Below are 21344 nucleotides of genomic sequence, written 5' to 3'. Positions count from 1 at the left end.
ATTATCGATGTATTCTCTTCTTAAAGCTTTTTCTCATGCTTTGTGGTATCTGTTGAGGAGGTCTGTCTCAGCTCTGCTGTGCTGGAAGCTTTTTGGCCTGGGAGCCCCCTGTGTTGGGCAGGAAATGGCACTGGTTTGTTGCTGCAGCACTTGGAACTTTCACAGCGAGCACATTCGGAGGGATGTACAGTTTGTATCCCTAAGTAAAAATGTATTCATTATTTTTAAATATTACTAAGAAAAATGTGATTAACTAAAATTGCTGAACGTGAAGTTGAAGTGAAAGTTGAAAAGAAGATAAACTTACTGATGACAAAATACAGAGTATTTTAGTAGTACTTCACAGAGTTTGAAATAAACCTTGTGGTGGAGGTTTAGCTAAGTTTACTACAAGTTCTCCATCTCTATCATGCTAATGGGAGAGATCCCTGGAAATGAATGAAAGAAGGAAATCTTTCCTCTTGTGCATATGAACTTCAGCAAAAACACAATCCTTCATCCCCTGAGGCTGGTTAGGCCAGGTGGTGCGTGGCTTTCATGGGCAGTATAGCAATGATCGTAAGATGGGATGAGCCCCCTGGGGTTGAGTCCCACAAGTGAGAACCCCCCCCAGCCTGGTGCAGGTGCACGTGCTCCTGGCAGTGTGGGGGTGGAGGAAGTGGCACAGGATGTGCACGTAGCCCACATCAGGGACAAGGATGCTCTTACTTGGAAGTTGCAGAGCCTGGTGTCTGGGCAGCCTTGTGGAGCTTACTGTTTTGAGCTTTAGAGTTTTGCAAGCAGCAGTCTCTGGCCTTTGCTGGGCCCCTCTGCTTCTGCGAATCTAGCATGATTTGTAAGGAGTGCCACAGTTCTGTCCCAAAGCGGTCTTTCTGCTCTATTAAGATTTCTAATCTTCGGCTTTGTATTACTAAGAATGTAATTTAAAACCAATTTAATAAAATCCCATTGCAGACGTTTTAATTTCAACCTAATCCTGCTTTATAGTGGCTCATCTCATACAGATTAGGAGTTGTTTTAAATTACATACAATGGCTTGTAAATAATATATTTGACCTTCCACACAGTGGTTCATATTAGGTATTTGAAATTGAATTCAAAAGTAGACTGGTGCACTTTTCTAAATAAAGAAACCCTCAGCTTCACACCTTGTACCAAGAGCAAGCCCAGCCAGGGCTACAAGAGGGAAGGGGCATGGGAGAGGGGTCTCCTGATGGGCCTCTTGCACCAGCCTGGGTTAAGAAAATCAGAGCAAGAATGTTTTTTTTCCCAAACAAATTAAAAAGGAAATCTGCAAAAAGAGAAGAGGGAATAAGGAATACAGACTAAACAAAAGGAAGTAAATATGGGTTGGAATGGGAGAGAAGGAAACCAAAAGAAGAAAGTAGTAAAAAATGGAACCAGATGGGACAAGTTATGTGCTCAGGAAAATAAAACTGCGCTTTCACTGTAGTTCAGAAGGAAGGAGGAATTGGGTGAGTGTGTGTGTGTGCACGTGTTCATAACATCCATGGAAGAAGCATTCCTTTTTCTGTATGTTGTTTTTTTTTTTAATGATTTATTTTGGTTTCTTTCCCTTGAGCAGTACTAGTATAAAACTTAGTAGTTCTGAGATAGTTGATTTCATCTAACCGAAGCTTTAAAGTTCCCTTAAATCTGCAAATAAGTGGAACAAACAGCACTCCCGATGCCACTTTAATCACCAGCCAGCTTTGCTCGCCATCAGCTGGCAGACTGCAGTGCACTGTTGGCTTCGTGTCCATGGCACACGTGGGCCCACAGCACTGCGTTGCTCTTTTCTGCAAAGGGGAAAGTATGAGTTAAGGTGTGCAATGCCAGCTCATGCAAACCCAAACTGTAATGGCAGCTTTTAGTAAGCTCCCTGTGTGGGTTTTATTTCGCTACACAGTGTAGGCATGAGTTTCATACCACTGAGGAATTGGAGTCTGGAGACTTTGATCTCTAAATGTAAGTAAATCAATAAAATGCTGAGCAGTTACTGTTCTTATACTTTCCTTTAAACTGACTCGGTTGTTGTTTTGCTGTTTATTATTAAGTACCTTAGATGGACAAGAGTGTCTTTTACTACAGCGTTGTTTGCGGTACATTCCACAGACATCTTGCCGGCCATCCCCTTCCCTCCCCCTCACTTGAATGGAAGTTCTGCAAATCATTTCTGTAGTTAGCTGTTAAAACCATCCTGAGGTTGAAGGAGGTTGCTTTTGCTTTTATTTAGCTGACTTGTTTCAGCTTTTGCATGCATTTTTTTTCTGGCTTAAACTGTAGAACCCTCTTCCTTACAATGTTGGTTGACAAACCATGGTTATTTTAAGAGGAGCAGTAGATAACTCCAGTCTTCCCACTATGTCCATCCACGTATGTTTTTAGGCTGTCCTGCTTTCATTCCACTATTTATACTGGCTTTTACAATGCTCTGTTGAAGTCAAGGCAATTATCTTAAATTTGTTTGAAAACAAATTGGGCCTTTTTGTCTCAGGAACTGATCCTGAGGGCAGTCAGTGTATTTTCCTTTAATTTTCCTCTTTAGATGGAGTCAGCTTCCTCTCTGGACACTGCCAGCTCTCACGCAGAGTTTATACCTACACAGGGAAATGTCCAGCAGAAATGTACTCAGGCTTCATGGTCCCCACCATTTGCAATTAATAATGTTATGGGTATTTTTTTTTTTTCTTCCTTGCAGGAGTGTACAGCCTGGGAAATGTTCCTGTGATCTAATTAGCTTCAGGAGGTGCATTCTGGAGTGAATTTGTCAGGCCTCGTGTTCTGTCCAAGCATCTCTCCAGCTTCTGAGGAGGTACAGAGCCCTGGGATCTGAGTGGGGAGGAGCAGGGAAGTGTTACTGCGTGAGTAGTAGTGTGGGAAACTGGTCTCCAGCATGTGTATTCTCCAGGCTGTGAAGTGCCTATAACAGTCAGAAGGCATAGAACCATCTCATAAGTATTATTAAAAGTGTTTGCATAGAATGTGCAAAATTCATTCTTTGCAAAAGTCATTTTTTTGCATGGTAGAATTAATGGCAATACCAGTTTACTGATGTGATCCCATGTGGCACACCTTTCCTAATGTCAGATTTAAGTGCTTTAGGTTGTTCCAATTTTCCACCAAATCCACGAGCTTTTTACACAGCTGATGCTTTTTATTAATTCAGTGGCACAGAGCTAGCAGTGGAAGGTTTTAAGGCTTCACAGGTGGGACTGCTGATGGCTGATATGGTTTGCTCAGGCACTGTGAATCTGTAGTTGTCCTTATCTAGAAAAAAACAGCATTACATTTGAAATCTGCACAGTGAAGGCTGGGATGGGATACTGGGAAAAATTCCACTAGCTCCGCAGCTAACTAAGTGCTAGAATAGATGACTGAAGGATATTTCAGAATTTCTATCACTGGAGATTTTTAAGAAGAGAAACAAATCCCTGCCAGGACTGGTACTTGGCTCAGAGGAAGAGGAAGGATATATGTACCTTCTTCCAGCCTGTATTTCAGTCTCCTTGTAGGCTAACTTTATATTTTTCTTGTTATTGATGAAAACTGTTCAGTTATTTTCAAGACAGTGAACACTAAATGATATGCATGATGCAATATATTCCATGCTCCACTTTCCAGGGAAGGCAAGTGTCATGCTGCTCCTGAGTTTCTTAAGATTTTGGTCTTTTCATTGTAGCAACACTAGCTAAAGTGAGTTTCTTGTGTACTGTGAGAGAGTATAGAGTTATGACTAGCAGCTGATGAGGTCTGCTCCTGGTATGAAAGGGAGGTGAAAGAAACCTGGAAAGCCAGGCTGTGCTGCTTTCTTGAGTGAAAGACAGCAAACAGCTCATTTTTATCATGGATCTCAAAACTCTGGTACTAATGGTGAACTTCACTTTCACACTGGCTGTGTAAGACCAGATTGGTCAGTGTTGATCAGAATTTCCTAGTGGCAAGTTTTGATGGATCAGGGCTAACCTGAAACAGCACTTGGCTGCAGACTTGACTCACATAACAGGCATCTTGACAGATATGGAAGAAAATAGTGATCCTTGCAAAATCACTTGTTTGAGGATTGCCAGTCATCAGGACTGCAGTTGATGAGAGAATGTAGGCTTTATGAGAGTAATAATGTCTTATGACCCGATAAAGCCAACACAAAGCTTCCTTCCAGCTGTGGATTTCATCCAGATTCAAAAGCTTGGAGTTTCTACATATGAGTTCTGAAAAAGCATCCTTTTTGCTAGAAGCTTATGGCCTCAGATTTGCAGTGATTCTTAACTCTACATTTAATTGCTAATTCTGGTCTTGAAAACAAGAGATGTTAGGAGTATTATTGTGAGTTGTTGAGTATTAAGTGTGCCGTGTGCTAAACTTAGTCTCCAAACTCACTTAAGCCTGGTTTGGTTTTGCCCCGCGTAGCTGACCAAACCATTCAGACAGATTGAACAGAGTTTCAGCTATGTTTTAAAGGATTCAGCAAGTGTGCTGCTAACTTCAGCTAGGGTTTAACAACTGGGACAGCCACTCTTGTTAAAAGAAATTAAAGGGGAAATTGGCTGCCAACCCCAAATACCTGGTATGTCAGGGCAGCTGCCCTGTGCAGACCAGCCTGAAGCTTTTTCCTCTGAGCTTTTGGTAGATTGGCATAAATGAAGATGAATTTGAACACTCACATGGAGTAAGAGGACCTGCCAATTAAGTATGTGCTAAAAAGGAAATGCAATTATTGAATGGATAGTATGTGGCTGCTCTTGGTTTTGTGGGGGTATTTTTTTACAGGTGTGGTATGCCAAAAATACCTTTACTAGCACTTAACTATTACTTTTTATGCAAAAAAACAAACAAACAAACAAAAAAAAACCCTGCATTCTGAACACCATCAGGAACTTGGCTAAATCTGCTCTCTTGCATGAAGGCAAATTATCTCCAAAATCAGCTGCTCCTTGGGCAGCCTGTGTGGGGAGGATATATGCACAGCCAGCTAAATGTGACCCTGCCAGCAATGTTACTGTAGTGTGATGCATTGCCTTGGAGCACCTTGCTGCATGAGAACACTTAGTTGTTAAAAGTCCTGGAAGATGGATGGAGTATAAACAAGTAAAATAAAATGCAGGTATCAGAGTGAAATTGCTTCTGTTTAACTGTCAGTGACTCAGTCAGAGGCTCTGCTTTAATGTGTGGGATCTACCAGCCTTGGAGTGTGGGTTGAGCCATGGCACTGGGTGCAGGACAGCCAGGGTTGCCACAGCACGTGGTCTGGTCATGCGGTTCCTTTTGAGAAGGATGCTGTAGAACATGCTCCCTCTTTGTTTAGGGGAAGATTGGCTAGCAGTTGCTGTTAATCCATGGAAGATGTTGGCCTGCCTTCTTTTTTTTTTTTTTTTTTTTTTTTCCATCAGAACCCATTCCATTAATATTCACTCTTTCCAACTTCTTTTTGCTCACTAGCTGAGTAAGTACTTGCCATCTGCAGCTGTAAAAGGTTGTTTCCGAAGTGAAATAAATTGGAGCAAAGACTTCTATAATCAGAGACGTGGAAAGCAGGAAGGTGTTTTTTTACTTTGTTGTCCTTGGTTGATTTGGGTTTGACTTGTGCCAGACTTCAAACAAGTCCCCTCTACAGGACATTGGAACCCCTTCCTTATTCCCATCTGTGTCCTCCCACTTCCAGTGGCACTTGCTCATATAAAGTCCCTCCCAATACTGGACAGTGATAGATTTGGGCAGTCAGTGGGAGAGCTTTGTGATGGGAACAGTGTGGTAACTTCGCATTTGTCTCTATTACTTTCATTTTCCAAGAACACGTTATTGAATACTGCAGTATACCAACACAAAAATAGAGGATTTAATCCCTCTCTCAGTAGAACAGGGAACGTAAATTCATAGACTGAGAAGTCTTTAATATAATGTTAGAATTGCTCTGAGCTTAAAAGAACTACAGACTGATACAAAACAGAACTTATACTTTGTCATCTATTAGATAATTGCCAAAATAAGTAAAGAAGCATATGTCATAAACAGAGTCTTCAGAAACTGTACTTAATTATGGAGCTTTTAACTGGACAATGAAAATGTTTGAATAAGCATGGACAGCTTAACTATGCGCCCTGGCTGTGGGTGTTTAAATTGGCACAATCCACTGCAGATGTGTCCTGTGAGTACCCAGGTGCATATGTGCAAATTTCATAACCCCAACATCAGTTGCAGTGCCAGGGGTAAACACTGAATCCGCTGTTTGAGTGTTATCGCACCTCATGGGGCTTTATTTCATGCTGCAAGAGTAGACCAGGCTCCAAGATGTGTGTAAAAACAGCTTTACAAGGCTGTTTTGAGTTGAGTTTTGTTATAGCTGCACTTTAGAAAGTGAATTAAAAGGTAGTTGTGATTGGTCGGTGTTCCGATCTCCACTTAGTTTATGGTGGTATAAGTGCAAAGAATTATTTGTATTGGTTGGATTTTGCTCTTTCTGTTTTGGCAGCTTGTTTGCAAAATAACTGAAACATCTCTTTGCTGTGCCTTCCTTTTCCAAGTAACTCTTGATGCCTTTTTTTTTTTTTTTTGCCAAAAGACAGCATTGGAAATATTTAACAGAAAAATTCATTCTTGTATTACTCAGGATGTTTTCCAGATTTGACCAAATGGAAATTGTTGGTGATAGGAACAAGGGTGCCACGCCTACATAAGTATGTAGCATACATACAGCCTTAGACACGGAAGGCTACAGTCTCTCATGACATATGGAAAAGCATTCTGTGCACTGTGGGTTGGTTTTTATTGCTTCACACAGACCCAAACCAAAACCAAACAGAGATCTGCCCTTCCATCAGTCCTTCCCTGAATGGCAATCTGAAAGAGCAGCCCAGAGCTGCAGGCTTCATGCCTGGTGATCTCCATTAACACCACTCCTCCCATTCCAGCTCCCTCATGTGGTTTCAGTCCATGACGCTGATCTGGAGCTCGCCCTGTGCTGGCCAAACAGTCAGCATGTCTCACGTACTTACTGCCTTTGCTCCTCCATCCAGGATGGCCTGTGCACTGGTGGTGACCTGCAGGGTGGTCACCAAACCCCCTAATTCTCTTTGGAGCTGCTCTTTGCAAGAAGCCTACATAGAGCAAGGGATCCTTTGCAGGCATTCTGCATGTATTTTCAATTTGGTAGCAGTTCATTTTGTCCTGTAACCAGTCTGGGAGGCAGGGAAGTGCTGGCCAGCTCAAAGCAAGCCATGTGATGGGATCAGCATTGCAGGGGAAGAGAGTTCTTCATCTTCCCTGCCAGTAGGCTGCTTTATTCTCGGAGCCTGAGCCAGCAGTCAATGTAATTTATCATACATATAAACTTTAGCCCTTTTGGACCCTACCTTTCTCTGGCTAAAGGCTCTGTAGGTTTGTGGTGAAACCATAGCAGTTCCTATCAGCTGAGGAGAGCTGATAGATCCTTATTAAAAGTTAGATATGTAAAGTCAACCTTTTCTTGATGTAGCAATGAAAGCAGTAGGTTAACACAGTTAATATGAGTATGTTGTAAAATTTGCTGTTTTTTAATAGTGAAGAAGATGGTCTGACTTAGTAGCATTTATACATAATACAAAGAATCAAGCAATATAGAGATAATGGCAAGCTTACTTTATTTAGTGGCAGTCTGGTCTATTCAATTTGTACAGGGCACATAGATGTACAGTAAGAAAACTCAAAAACTACAATATTTTAATAGCAATAATTTATTGCTTCCTTTATCTGCAGGATAGGATATTCCTCTAGTCGCAGAAGTTTCTTGCTGGCTTCCAACCAGGCAAATAATCTGATAGTGCAGAGCCATAACACATTGAACTTGTTTTTAAATGGGTTAAAATGAGACAGCATTTGTTGGGACTGGCAAGATATTAGATGGTCATGTGAATTCACGCCTGAAATAGTGTTTTTAATAACACTGCTGCTTTTCTTTTTGTTTTCTGAATGTATCCCTTTCAAACAAAAAACAGGTAGGGTAGGGTGTTGAGAACTCATGAGTCTCTTATCCTCGATTCACCTTGGATTTTGGGGTTTGTTTTGTTTTGTTTTTGTTGGGCAGAGCTTTTAAAGCTCTGTAGATCCCTCTGGAAAGATGATCACCTTTTGGCTGTGGTATCTGGGTAGGTTGGGTTGAGCTCTGGCTGGCTCCGGCATGCAGAAGAGGTAACTGGGAGGGGCATGGGGGGCTGTTTGCTAAAGCAGACTCTGTTTCAAATTACTTTTTGCTTCTACTTTTCCCTTGTCTTAGTATTTCCATTCTGATTTTAAAATCTCTTCCACAGATTTGTTTTTATATTGCCGAGAACCTTTTAAAATGATTACTGAAACCATAGCAGCCCATCTGAAAGCTTTCTGAGACTTAACACAAAATACACAGCAGGCCAAACCTCAGAGGGCAAAGGCCCTCTTCCAAGCCAGCGAGAACAGATGCTGAGAGCTGCTTTGATGGCTTGTGCAAATGGACACTTTGTCATCCACCTCCCTGCATGTGCACATACCCAGTGTACATTGCACAGCTTCAGAATGCTTCAGGCTTTAAATGTGCTATTTGTTTTTAATAATTGGATGTTAGTTATTACATACATCATATAAGAAAAAAGTTTCCTTTCATAGCTATTCTCAGAGCTATTCTATAATAAAACACCAATTGTAGTAAATACAAACTTAGGTATTCCAAGAAATTATATTCTTTTGAATATATTCATTTATACCTTAATAAGCTGAAAAACTATTTTTCACTTTGCTTTATTCTCAAACTTTTATCAGTCCCTTTGGGAATTAGAAAAGAATTGTCTTGTAACAAGAGTCTGCTATAAAAAGAAAGCTAAACTTTTCACAGTCGTATTATCAAAATAAGCATTTAAATGGCAAATCAGATGCTGTTTTGCAGCTTTTTGCAGGTCAGACAAGGTTAAATGCAGAGTGAGTTCTCATTTAGTATCAAGTCAGTCTGTAAGGTTGTTCTGTTTAGTTCTGTGCAGGTTGTGGCTGTGGTCCTTCCCACCCCAGCCTTACGCATCCACAAGATGGTGTTCTGGGAGCCAGCACCACCAACCTTGACTGCTGAGTACAGCATTCCTCAAATGCATTCTTTACGTGCAAATATGATTCATGACCTCACAAGTGATCCCAAGCTACAGTGCAAAGCCTTGCATGGCAGAGAAAGTCAGGAGATGTCTTGGGATGTGCTCTTAATTGTTAAGTCTGGTCATCCCAAACAGCTCAAACTTTCAGCAAAGTTGTAAGGCACAATAGGTCTCATCCAGCCCCCTCTGAAAACTGGCCTGAGCCTTTCCATTAACTCATGAGACTAAAATCAGACTCTCCATCTCCACCCATTTTAGAGAAGACTCTCAGTGCTTTGCAGCTTCAAATCGTCCAAAATTAACTCTCAGAATGGAAAATATTTTTTTTTCTTTTTAATTAAAATCTCTACCAGACCTAGTCGCAAAACTGATTTATGGGGCTGGCTGCACTGAACAGAGGCTTTTACTGACGGTAATCTGGCTCTGAGGCGGCACTCGTTTCTCTGAGCTGTCTGTGGCTGAGTGGGCTGCCTTACATTACGCAGATCTGGAGCTGTGTTTTGCTTTGTTTTTCCCACACTCTGGACAGATCAGCCTTTGATTGCTCCTCTAAGGACAGGTATTCGAGTTACCTTCTAATTCATGTCGACACCTGGATTGTAAAAACTCTAATGCAGCCTGGCTTGTGCGGTTGTCTTTCCCTGCTGACTGTCCTGGCCACTTAGTGTTTTGTTTGGGCTTTTGATGTGAAATCTGAACTAATCACGCTGTAGTTTTTCAGCATTCTTTTAGGAATATTGCAATATTTACATAGAGTGGGATTGGAAAACAGCGTTTTAAATTCATTCCATGTGTCTGGCCCTGATGTGCCTCAGATATTTCCCCTTTAGAGGGAGTCGCCACTGTAATATTATTTTATAGATGCTGGCTTTAGTAGGCCAGTCACAGTTCACTGCAGGTTTAGTAAGAATTATCTGATCATGATAAAGAAAGCACTTTATATTAAAAAACCCTATTGGAAAACTAAAGCCAGTTGAATTCTAGACTTAGGCCTATGGAGGAGTAATAATATAATTTGACAGCGTGAGATCCTTGATCTTTTCCTTTGTGCCTTTATTATAGTAAAATCCTTTCTACCATTGCTGCCTGTCTTCCTCTTGATCAGAACAAGATGGTGATTGAGAACAGCTCAGTAACAGCCCTGTAGCTACTGTTCCCTGGGCATGGCAGAGAATGCAGTAGAGGTCCTGGAGCTCCTGCCGTGTAATCTACACCTCCAGACAGGAGCCTTTTAACCCAGCCTTGGGGCTGACAGGTGGAGAAGCCCCTCGCCTTGCAGGCATCACTGTACAGTGGACCTGTGGCACCCTGGTACGCAACCACAGTCAGCAGAAGTCCTCCGGCAGCATCCCAGAGTTCCCTTACCAAATTTGGTTCTTCTCACTTATTTCTGTGCTGGCTGAAAGTTGCAACAGTTCAGACTAACTCCTAATTCCTGATACTTTTTGGCCTGTTATACTACAAAACAGTGGAGAGAAGGGGAAAAATTGTCTTCCAGGCTTCTGTCACTTTGATTCAAATGGCAGAATTTCCTTCTTGCTTCACAAAGCAAACAAGTGGTCAGATGTGCAGCATCCTAAAAAAAAAACAGAGAAAGAGCCCTATGTTTTGTGTACTTGGGTTTACGCTGTATGTTGTATGTATTTGGGTTGAAAGTCAAAATCCAAGGAAGCCAGTGTGAAAAATATGTTATTTTTCCCCTTGTTAATAAGGTTGGAAAGCTGAGCAATACAGTGTGGTGAGGATATGTCCACAAGTTTGCTGCTGGCAAAAGTCATCCTACTCTTCAAGTGGATAACTTAGCATAGTGCGCTTTTTTATGAGTTAGAGTTAATTGAAGTTGGAGGCAATTCTGAAAAGCCTTAACTTCTGAGCCACACTGTTCACCCTACCAGCAGCTCCTTGTGCCAAAAGCCACTAACGTTTCTGGGAGAAGGCTGTGTGGCAGAGTCCATGCTGTTGAGCATCCTCTGACGCCAAGTGATCACTTCCACAGTAACGGGACATTGGAAAAAGCAGCCCCAGCAGAGAAGTTCTTAGACTGTGTATTAGGAACAGCATTTTATGAACACAGCATGCACAAGGAGAAACGGATAAGGAAGTAGGATGGAGAAAGACAGCAGATCCTTGTTCCCCTCTGTTATGCTGTGCCCAGGTGGACAGTGTATCCCTATAGCCTCTAGAGCACCAAAACAAGCTTCCCTTTCTTTAGGACTGTGTGCTGAGGCTTACTTACCTCAACTCTGTGTGAATCCCACATTTGCTGTGTCGGGCAGTGTGCCTAGGATAATACAGTCTTTTGCATTGTTTCAAACATTTGTGCTGGCCAGAAGCTGTTTTGGATGATACACGATTGAATGTTGTAGACAACTGTGCTCTGGACAGCTGAAGGAAGGACTCAGATACTAGCAGCTTGGTCCTTAAGCATCACTTTTGCCTAGGAGGGAAGTTGTTTGCTGCTGGGCATTTCTTTATCAAGGGTCTGGGGGAAAAGGCTTCTTTTCTATTGGGAGGGAGTGAGCTGCAGGGTCACAGGTGGTGTCCCACAGGCACCAGGGCTGGGATATGTCCCATAATTGGAAACGCCCCGGCTGCATCGGCTCCACCTCCTACTGGGGATGGCACCTGGGCACGTGTGCTCCTTCTGGATCAGCAATGAGCTGATGGTAGAGACCATCTCCCAGAGTCCCAGCAGGCAGAAATATTTCTTTAAGTAGTGGCTGAAAGAAGTTCCAGCAGCATGGGCTAGATGGCAGTGACTGCTATTTTGAGAGAGGTATTTTCTGCTATAGTGTATTTGCTCTTAAGTTGTCGCCTCTTCTCAAGTCAACATCCAAACACTTTAAATGTTCAAAAGCTTTGCTATTTTTTCTTCCAAGTAGCAACTATAGCAGTGACCAGGGCAGTCCTCCACAGCTTACCACTGCCAACGATCTTCCACATATCTTGAAAAATATGTCACTGAGAAGAAAAAAACTTCTTGAAATACTTGGATTAAAACAACATTCTGACACCACAGTGGCCTAGTTCTTAGCAGTAATTTTCCATGGATGCAACCCTGCTGGCTCTTTGCAGCAGAACTCCTGGGTGACAGAGGAGGCCTGCTGCATACAACTTGCCCATGGGCAGCAAGCACACGAGGCTGCTCTTGGCATCCCATGGCTGTGCACTGGCATTTGTCCATGACAAAATGGACTTTCTGGAGATGGAATCTCCACAGAATTTCATGCATGTACAGTCATTTATCTTGTCAGCTTCTCTTTAGACCGTCCAGTTCTCTACAAATGGTTGCAAGGGTGAAATGTTGGTGCGTCCTCTCCTACCTCAGCTTCCTCTGGGCAGGATGAGAAAGCCGACCTCCTACCCTGTGGGCCTGTAACCCCTGCACCAAAAGCAGTGCAGTTTCAGTGAAAACCACACCTAAAAGAGCAGTTAAAGGACCCAGAAACACTGAGAGGAGCATTTCAGGTGTCACTTGCCTTCTTTATCCCAGTTAAGAGGAAGATGACCTAGTTCTGCTAGAGCTGAGTGTGGGGTGGGTACAAAGCATCCCAATGGTGTCTCAGTCCCATCTGTATGGGGTCACTTCAGCAACTGTCAGAAGATTTGCCAAATTTCTGTGTGTGTGAGTGACTGGCCGGGGAGGCTCTAAATATTCCTCCTCTACCATCTAGGGGAATTCCTCTGCAGTTCGTTCAGGTAGCTTCACACTGCAATGCATTTGTTGTCCATGTCAAACCTTTTAGGGGGGTTAAAACCATCTATATATTTATACATATTTACAAGTTTCTATTTTTATAGAAACTGAGCTCTTGCTTTAATAAAAAGAGAGAAGCACGTGCCATGTTTTTCAGGTAGCAGTTACATGACGTTGTGCAGGGTGTGTACCTTTGGCATCCCCTGGAGCTCTTCTTACACACATCCCTGCTCTTGCACTCCTGCTGCACAGGACTGCAGCGTGGGATGTGTGTGCTCCCAGTGTCAGGCCCACGAAGGGCAAGGGGAGAAGCAAGGGATGTGGGCAAATCAAAGCAATTCAATAGTTGTGTATTCTGTTAGACAATAGTTCATGAAAAAATATTTTTGTCTGTGTGGAGCTGATTTTTTTTCCCCCATGGAAAAACAATTGTTTTTATAGCGTTTCCCAACTATTTTGTCACGTGGTTAGTTTGCTGTCCTTTCTGTTTTGAGAGCTACCTTAGCAAAATGCTTGGTGATCAAGCCTGACTTTCTCACATTCACAGTTAATTTTTTGTACGTGGAAGCAATACATTTGGAAAGAACCACGTCGATACTGTTTTGGATTTTGAGCCCTTTTGCACAGAGGGACAATCAGCATTGAATTGGTGGCTGCATATTTTTCCCCCTTGAGTTCTATCGTTTCTGTTTTATTTCTGCAGTTGTTTGTTCCTTCCTCTTTTTCTGCTTGGAAATTAATCATGCAGGAAGCGATTAACCGCAGCGAGCTGTCTGTCTGCCTGTGACTCAGTGCATGCAAGGGTGCCTGGACCGCCTCGAAATGGCTGACTGCAGGCGAGCCCTGCAGCTGCAGCCCAGTTGCTCGCGCTGTGCATCCCACATGAGATGTCCTTCTTTGGCACATGTCACACTCAAAGGAAATCTCTGAGGTACTAAATTGAACGTGAAATGCCCAGAACTTGTGTTTTGGTGTAGTGCCTTTTTTACATGTGGGTTGCTTGGCAGGGCAAGGGCTCTTTGCCAAGTGTTATACGCTCTGTTTTTCCCCTGAGCTTTGTTTTTTTGGTTTTTTTTTTTTGGATGCAGTTAGTTCTTATCAAAACATGTTGCATATCATAACATGCTCCATCTTTGGAGCCCAGAGGCTGGCATTTTGGTGATAGCTACCTTAATTCTTGCTGCTGCAGTACCGGGATTTAAGCCTAATATTTACATACAGTGATGATAGTGGACACTACTGACTAGAAAATGCACAAGAACATGTGTACCGAGTCTCAAAGTTCTGATGCTCCTTCCAACTTTCTTTTGAAATGAGTTCTTTTTCAATACCTTGTGACACTGGTTGATGCAAACAGCTCTGTTGTTAACAGACTCAGTAGGTAAAATTTATCAGCTATTATTGTATTTTATGGTGTCAGCTGTTAGCAATTGGAGTTAATGTATGTTCCTTAAATTAGGCTCTTTCAGACTGATTGAGTGCAAATAATGAACCCTGAATCCATTGCTGACACACAAGACAAAAGCCAAAGCTTCCCTCTAGCTGCAGAGTTGCTCTTAGCATCCTGGGACTCCTCTGTGCTTTGTGCAAAGCAGTGGTGAATGAAGCACAGCGGCAGGACTTGAGTCCAGTGCTACACTATGCACAGTTGAGTTAGAGCTTCAAAAGCAGCAGGTGCTATTTGTTGCTGCATTTTGAGTTTCTGATGCTCCTTTTTTTTTTTCTTTTTTTTTTTTCTCATCAGCAGGAGCAGAGCTGTGCTTTTATCAAACTAATATCGCTATTAGTTTGATTTGTCCACCAAAAATTACTCTAAGTTGTGACATCCTTTGCAGCAGATCTTTTCCAAGAAAATATCACTGAAAATATCACAGCTTCAGAGCAAGAGCACTGTGTGTAAACAATTTGAGGCCAATGCTGCCAAAGTTTGACCTGTCTCAGAAACTTGCCTGATGCCTGCAAAATGCCTTTTGCCAGCCCTCCTAGCAGCTGAATCACAGGCTATAGCGTTTGTTCAGCAGCAGCTGGACGATAAGCTGGCCAGCGTACAGCTGCATCTCTGGCTTCCACCCATTCTGCTGATAAAGCCCTTTGGTACCAGAAATGCTAGCTGGTAGGCAGCTGGCACTGCAGGCACAGTGAGAGGCATCCTTCTCAATAGGACAGGAGTGGAAACTAGATACGCGTTAGGGTAGATCTATAGATACAGGAGCTGCTCTGATAGTAATGCCTCCTGCTTTATTATGTTGGCCCCTGGTGTCAGGCAGTGTCGATGGTATGGCAGTAGAGGTTGAACCTTCCCACCAGTATCCCATTACATGGTGTTGCCATGTGACAGATGGCAGCGGAAGGGCAGTCTGACAGAGTGGTGTCTGACATGGAAGTGCATATGGAGCAAAGGTGTGGAATTGAATTCCTCCATGCAGAAAAAATGACACCCACTAACATTCATTGATGCTTGCTGAATGCTTATGGTGACCAGTCAGTGGAGATGAGCACAGTGAGGCAATGAGTGGTGTATTTCAGCAGTGGTGACTGCAAGGTGGAAGATGAGCCACGTTCTGAATGGCTATGCACATTTTTATGAGCACAGCATGCAGTATCTTGTTCATTGCTGGCAAAAATGTGCAGTTGATGGTGGTGACTACGTTGAAAAATAGTGTTCTGTAGCAGAGAATGTGCTCTATCAAAGAGTGTTATTGTGCTCTTTGTATCTGTTGTAGTTTCCATGGCTATGAATAGGAGGCATTGCTTTCAAACTGATTGCATGTGTATTTATCTATATGTATCTATACACATACATATCTATACAGCTACATATAGAAAGAGGTACATACATCTTTACTAGGTAGATATTGATATTTCCCTGGAGGAAGGGATAGGCAAGCAGGAGGCACAGTGCTTTTCTTCCCTTTACCTCCTTGCAAGCAATGTGTCAAGGAAGGTCTTGGAGTGGTAGAATGCTTTCATGGGCAGTGGCTCCTTCTTAGAGAGCTCAGGCTTTGAGTGCTACTCTGCTCCTCCTCTGTTCCCACCAATTTCTTATGAAGCTGACCCAAAACAACCCAGTGAAGGAAAGGAAGGAGAAAAGAACAGTACAAACATGCAGAAAGCAATAATTTAACAGACAGGGAGGTAGACAAGTTATACATTTGCAAAAATGCTGTTAGTTGAAGAGCACACTGTAGATCAGCTAGCTGGCTTGCTGCACGCAAGTTTGAGCTGCCCTAAGAAATTAATTTAAAAGTCTGATAAAAAACAAATTTTATCCTCCCTTCTCAAGGAGCTTTCTCTTGGCACATGGAGCACCAAGAAGATTCAGGAGGGGGCGTTTTCTGGACTGCTTCAGCCTCTTACCAGAGCAATGCAGAGAGCAGCTTCTCGTTTTGATCAGTTGAAGGAGTTAAAAGTGAAGTAGCTTACTGGCACAGTTACACTAGAGACAACTGCAGCTGTGAAAAGACTGTGTTAAGAAACAGGATGGTTGTGGTCTGCTGAAAGAAATAATTTTCCTGTTGACTATTTTTTTAAACAGGAAGTTGAACAAAGCAGCATTAGTCTTAGTTCTTTTAATAGAGTTCAGATTTTAAGTACTGAATTTAGGATAATAAGAAAGGATAGGTCTCAGCAGAGTTTTATGTGGGGACTGATTGCAGGGAACTCAGAAGTCTGAAGTGCAAGTGGATTCTGGCAGATCCTGGGAACCTGAAAGCTGTGCCTCTCTGGTGACGCCTCCATAGGAGAGGTAACTCCTGCAGGATGAGTGGGTGGGAGACTTGTGTCAGTTTGCAGGGTTTGTGACTGTGGTGTTTGCACAGTGCTGCACAGACTTGGCTTCGCACAGTTTCCTCTTTGTCAGTCTGTCCATCCATCAGCTTCCTCTCTGCTCTGCTTGTGCTTTCTCAGTAACAGGAGCAACAGCATCTGCAGCAGGGGAAAATAAAACCTCCACACACCAGAGATAGTGGTAATGCCTTGAGCCTGCCCCATGCCACTCTGCTCTGAATTCCTTGTCAGCTTGAGCTAGGGGTGATGTGCTCATTTCCTTTCCAAGCCCTCTTCTCCTTGAAAATTTGACATGGGATGCTCTGCACTTCTGCACAAGCTCAGGGCTGAGCCTGTCAGAAGGTCCCTCAAAGCAAAAGTATTTTTAGGGGCAGGCAGCACAGCAAACTACTGAAATGTCTCAGCACCATCAGGAAAACCCCTGAGCTTCCAGTGGGTACAATTCCTGCTACCAGTGTGCTAAAATGCCACTAACAGCCCTTGTGACTTGGAGAAGAAAAAAAAAAGTCCACTGTGATTTTCAGTTTCAGTGAATTTCTACATCCTGCATGTGCCTGTCCTGGAATTACTGGAGTTACGTGTGGGGAAAAAGCAGGAGCCTGGTCTTAGGCAGCAGAGCTGAAGAAGTGGTCTCTGGCTGCCAGGCTTTCCCCTGCACAGCAGCTTGCTTGTTCTTCCTCCTCAGGGAACATGCACAGAGCATGGCTGCATTTGCTGCTTCTGAGAAGGAGGGTATATTCAGAGGTGGTGGTGGAGTCTGGCTTCTTGAGAGCAAGCTGGAAGAGGAGGTGCATGAGTCTTTCCTGGAGGTCTGCCTTTGCACCATACCCAGAACAGTGAGGGGGTGTTGTCTTCCAGCAGCTGAAAGATTTCAAAAGGTCAACATCCCTTTTTGAGTACCGCCCTAAAGGGATAGAGCCTTGTAGAAATAGAGGTTGATGGTTTACCAAAGAGGTTAACCTGCCATAATTCCACAGGAACAAGATTGCTGGATTAAACAGAGTTCAGTTTTGTATTCTATTGTTGCATGTGACCGCGTTACATTTTTGTGCATTGCCAGAGCAAAAGACTATGCAATGGTTGTGTGTGTACAGAACTAGGTATGTGTTTCTTAGAGTTTGCATGGCTATGGAGATCGTGCAGGGAACACCTATTTAAGGATGTAGCTTTTATCCATACAATTAAACATGAAGTGCTTTTAACAGACTGCTTAATCTTAAAAAAAAAAGAAAAGAAAAAAAAAAGATAAGCCTGCTAGATGTGGGATTGGTTTGAAGAAATACCTCCCAAAAGTGACAGATTTATTAATCTCTGGGTCTTTGCATTTTGTGTTTTGCTGTGCAGATTTCTTAGCAAGATCAGCTGAAGCTCAGCCTTCCACCATGCCTGTGCCTCCCCCTCCTGCACCCCCGCCGCCACCAACACTGGCCTTGGTAAGTCTTACAGGAGGTGGATGCACTGTATATGCTGTCCTATTTGCTGCTTGTCCTGTTGAAAGGGACGTACAGATACGCTGATGGATGATGGTGTGCTTGTATCTGCGTTGTTTTCCTGCATTTTGTATATGGTTGATTGATTCCTGCAAGAGGGTCCATTGCTTCCATTCCCTTTCAGTGCCCATGTAGATGTCACTAGCCACATTCACTTCCTCTTCCACCCATACTGGTTGTTTGCCTTGGAGCGTGGATCTTGGGTGGGGAGGCACAGCTTGTCTAACTGGGAGGAACGGAAGTCTTGCTCTCCCCTTGCCTTTCCCCAGCCATGCACTCTCACTTTCTCCTTTGTCCCTCTCTAACACATATTGTGACCTGGCAGTGAACTGATCAGAGCACCTGAGGCAAAAAATAATCTCATTTTTTACTTTTTATAAGGATAGTTCTTAGCCAGCTTAGCTTTCTCAGCCAGTCTGTGGTATGAAGGTATGAGAACCACTGCTGGCACAACATAGTGGGTGAAACTACACTGGACCTGGTTTCAATCAGCCTAAGCTGGAACAGAGCCTGCCCTGGGCTGTGTTTGCTCTTCATCAGGCAGACAAGAAAGAAAAAGCTTCTGGAAATGCTGTTGTAGAGTACTCAAATGTTTTCATACCAAAGGCCTAGCTGGTTACCCAGATTGACAGCATGACATAGTCTTTCCCTCACTGCCCACCACAAGCAAAATACAGGCTCTGTGCTTGGACCCTCCGTGGCAGCTCTCGCTAACCTTCATGAAACTGTAACACTGTTTTTTTTTTCAGGAACCCCTGTTTCTTGGAAGAAGTAACCATATATAGATGTGCGTGTAGCCAGAACTCCATCTTTCTTCTGGTTTATCTAGAACTTGTGTATTTCGAGTTTCACTACGACTTTCAGAAATGTCCATCTTTTTTCTGTAATCAAACTGTGTTAGTAGTTTGCCCAGGCTCAGTCTCCAAAATAGTAATTTTCCACAGATGTGCTTTGGCTTTAAAAAATCAGAGACTCTTGAATTTAAAAAAAAAAGTTAAATTCAAACAAAAGTGTTCTGTTTCCAGTAAACTGCGAGTAGCAGCAGTGCCTGGAGTCAGTAACAAGGACAGCTACTTATAGAATAATTCACAAAACCAGATATGGCATACTACCATAGTGGGTTGTGATAATAGAAATTAAGGTCTAAGGTAACTACCATATTGGAGCAGAACTGTGCATCTAAAATTTGAGGTTTATTTTACCTCCTCATTTTTAATTTTATTTTGCAGGCAAATACTGAAAAACCAACTCTAAGCAGGTCAGAACAGGCAGGGCGAAATGCTCTATTATCTGATATCACCAAAGGAAAAAAGCTAAAGAAGACTGTTACTAATGACAGAAGTGCTCCAATTCTAGACAGTAAGTATGATTCTGCATGGCTGAGTTTGTGTACTTAAATTGTTCTATATATCTGAATGCAGAAAATTATGTATCTCTCACTGGATGAACTGCCATGGGAAATGCAGGTAAAACAAAATGCCAGAGCTGATATATACAAAAATAGATTCTGCTTTTTGTGGATTAAGTGAGCTGAGAAATGAAGTGCTGCTTATGAAATGTGGTCATCGGTTTCCTCTCTTACTCTCATAAGGCAATTCATTTTCTCATTTGCTTAAACCAGAACACCATGGAAACCCTACTAGGAGACCTGCTGAGAAGCTACAGTAGCTCAGGGAGAGAAATTCCTTTCAGTACTGAGGACAGCGGGGAGAAGAAAGTGCACAAAAATAAGGGCAGCCATGGCATGGCACCATTGGCGTATTAATGGACCCATAGTGCTGGAAGCAGTCGGAGCCACAGCTTCAGCCAGGTGCTGCTGTGCTGCACGTAGCCTGGCTGCCGCCAGAGCGACTCAGGGGTGTTATCTTTTTGGCTGAGCCTCATTGCTCAGCCTGCCAGGCAGTGCCCTGGCACAACACAGCAGCTTAGCTTGCCTGTGAAGAGGAGATCTCCATCCAGCTGAGCTGCTGCTGGCTCTGCCTACACACCATGGCATATGCTGAGAGAAAGCTGGAAAAGCCCCCATAGCAAAAATCAGGAGGAAAGAATAGAAGCAGGCAGTAGGCAAGGAACAAAGGCCTGCTGTGGCGGTGGCACAGCATTTATTGCCTATGGAAAGAAGAGATTTCTACAGACAGATTAACAAATGTGATACAACTCAGTCTGGGTCTGGCCATGCAATTAAAGGCTGGACTGTGGTAGAAAGGTGATGAGGAAAGAAGGAAACACCAACAGACATGTGACCAAATAGGAATTTAGAAAAAGAAATAGGTACAGTCTATCATCAGCCAGATATTTAGCTTTCAACACTTGAGTTACATGTTCTAGCTATTCTAATGAGCTGGAGAAAAGAAGTTAAGGGGTTTAAAGGAGGGCTAAACGGTAAGATTCAAATGATACAATTTATTATCTTGTTTACGTGAATTAACAAATCATGAAGAAAGATGAAAACATAGTTAGAAGCATTTCTCCAGAGGTTCACACCCTGTGTGAGTCAGAGAACTGAGCTAACATGCTTAAGAACAGAGGGATGATGTGAAACATTCCCCCATGAACACATTCTTCCTCCTTTTTTCTGGGTGGGATTATTGGAAGTGCTTTTCATCTACAGGTTTTAATTACTTTACAGTCAATGAAATTTCTACCCACCCAAAGTTGTGGAAATCAAGAGGCCAAGAAATTAAGCAATTGGGTCTCAGCCATGTAGCCTGTCATAGAACTGATGGGAACTGATCTTCACAGATATCCCAACCTGTGGGCCTACTCGTTTTGCAGTGATGTTCTAAGTAGGGTTCTTCCCTGTATTTATCACTGAAAATGCTTTCATTGCACTTCTAGTGCCTTGACACTGTCATGGCACAAATGTTGAGGAGGGACACCAGCAGTGGGAAATATTAGAGAAAAACAGGAGAGGAAATGGGACTGATAAAATAGTTCCTTTATATTGGAACAAAATGGCAGCTAATGATCATCTCACTGCATTTCTGGGCATAGAGGAAAGTCATCAGAAATAAAATCTCTTCCATGCATTCACCAGAAGTGCCCCCCAAGGGGAAGATCACCTCTGTCTTTCTCTCTCATTCCTCATTTTATGCCCTTCACGTGACATATGGAAAAATGAAGGTGAAAGATAACAATGGTATGAAGAAATGGAAAGCAGCTATGCAGATGTTAACAAAGACAATACGATATTCTCAGAGGCTCCATCCATTTTTCAGTTTCAGATTCTCCAGAGTGACTGTTTCTCTGCTTTCCAGTCCAGAGCAGCCAAAAGGAAAGTGATGG

The 21344-nt window shown here is 42.9% G+C and overlaps 1 protein-coding gene across 6 annotated transcripts in view; it reads left to right on the top strand.

Annotated features, from left to right (window-relative positions):
* Positions 1 to 21344, top strand: part of WIPF1 (WAS/WASL interacting protein family member 1) — a 48791-nt gene that overhangs the window by 16385 nt on the left and 11062 nt on the right. For 4 of the 6 annotated variants that reach the window (XM_042874439.1, XM_042874441.1, XM_042874442.1 and 1 more), the window contains exons 2-4: positions 2702 to 2815; positions 17914 to 18002; positions 19289 to 19418. In XM_042874439.1, coding sequence (XP_042730373.1) covers positions 17952 to 18002; positions 19289 to 19418 — 181 coding nt within the window. In that variant the 5' untranslated portion in view covers positions 2702 to 2815; positions 17914 to 17951. Of the gene's footprint in view, positions 1 to 2701; positions 2816 to 16439; positions 16529 to 17913; positions 18003 to 19288; positions 19419 to 21344 lie in introns of all 6 variants that reach the window. The other 2 variants (XM_042874443.1, XM_042874444.1) reach the window with 2 other exon arrangements.

This window comes from Lagopus leucura, unplaced genomic scaffold (assembly GCF_019238085.1).
Source record: "Lagopus leucura isolate 7727_CA_CO unplaced genomic scaffold, USGS_WTPT01 Super-Scaffold_100012, whole genome shotgun sequence".
NCBI classification, from domain to species: Eukaryota; Metazoa; Chordata; class Aves; order Galliformes; family Phasianidae; genus Lagopus; species Lagopus leucura.
Note: the sequence above shows the minus strand (reverse complement) of the source record. Positions and strands in the feature narration are given on the sequence as shown.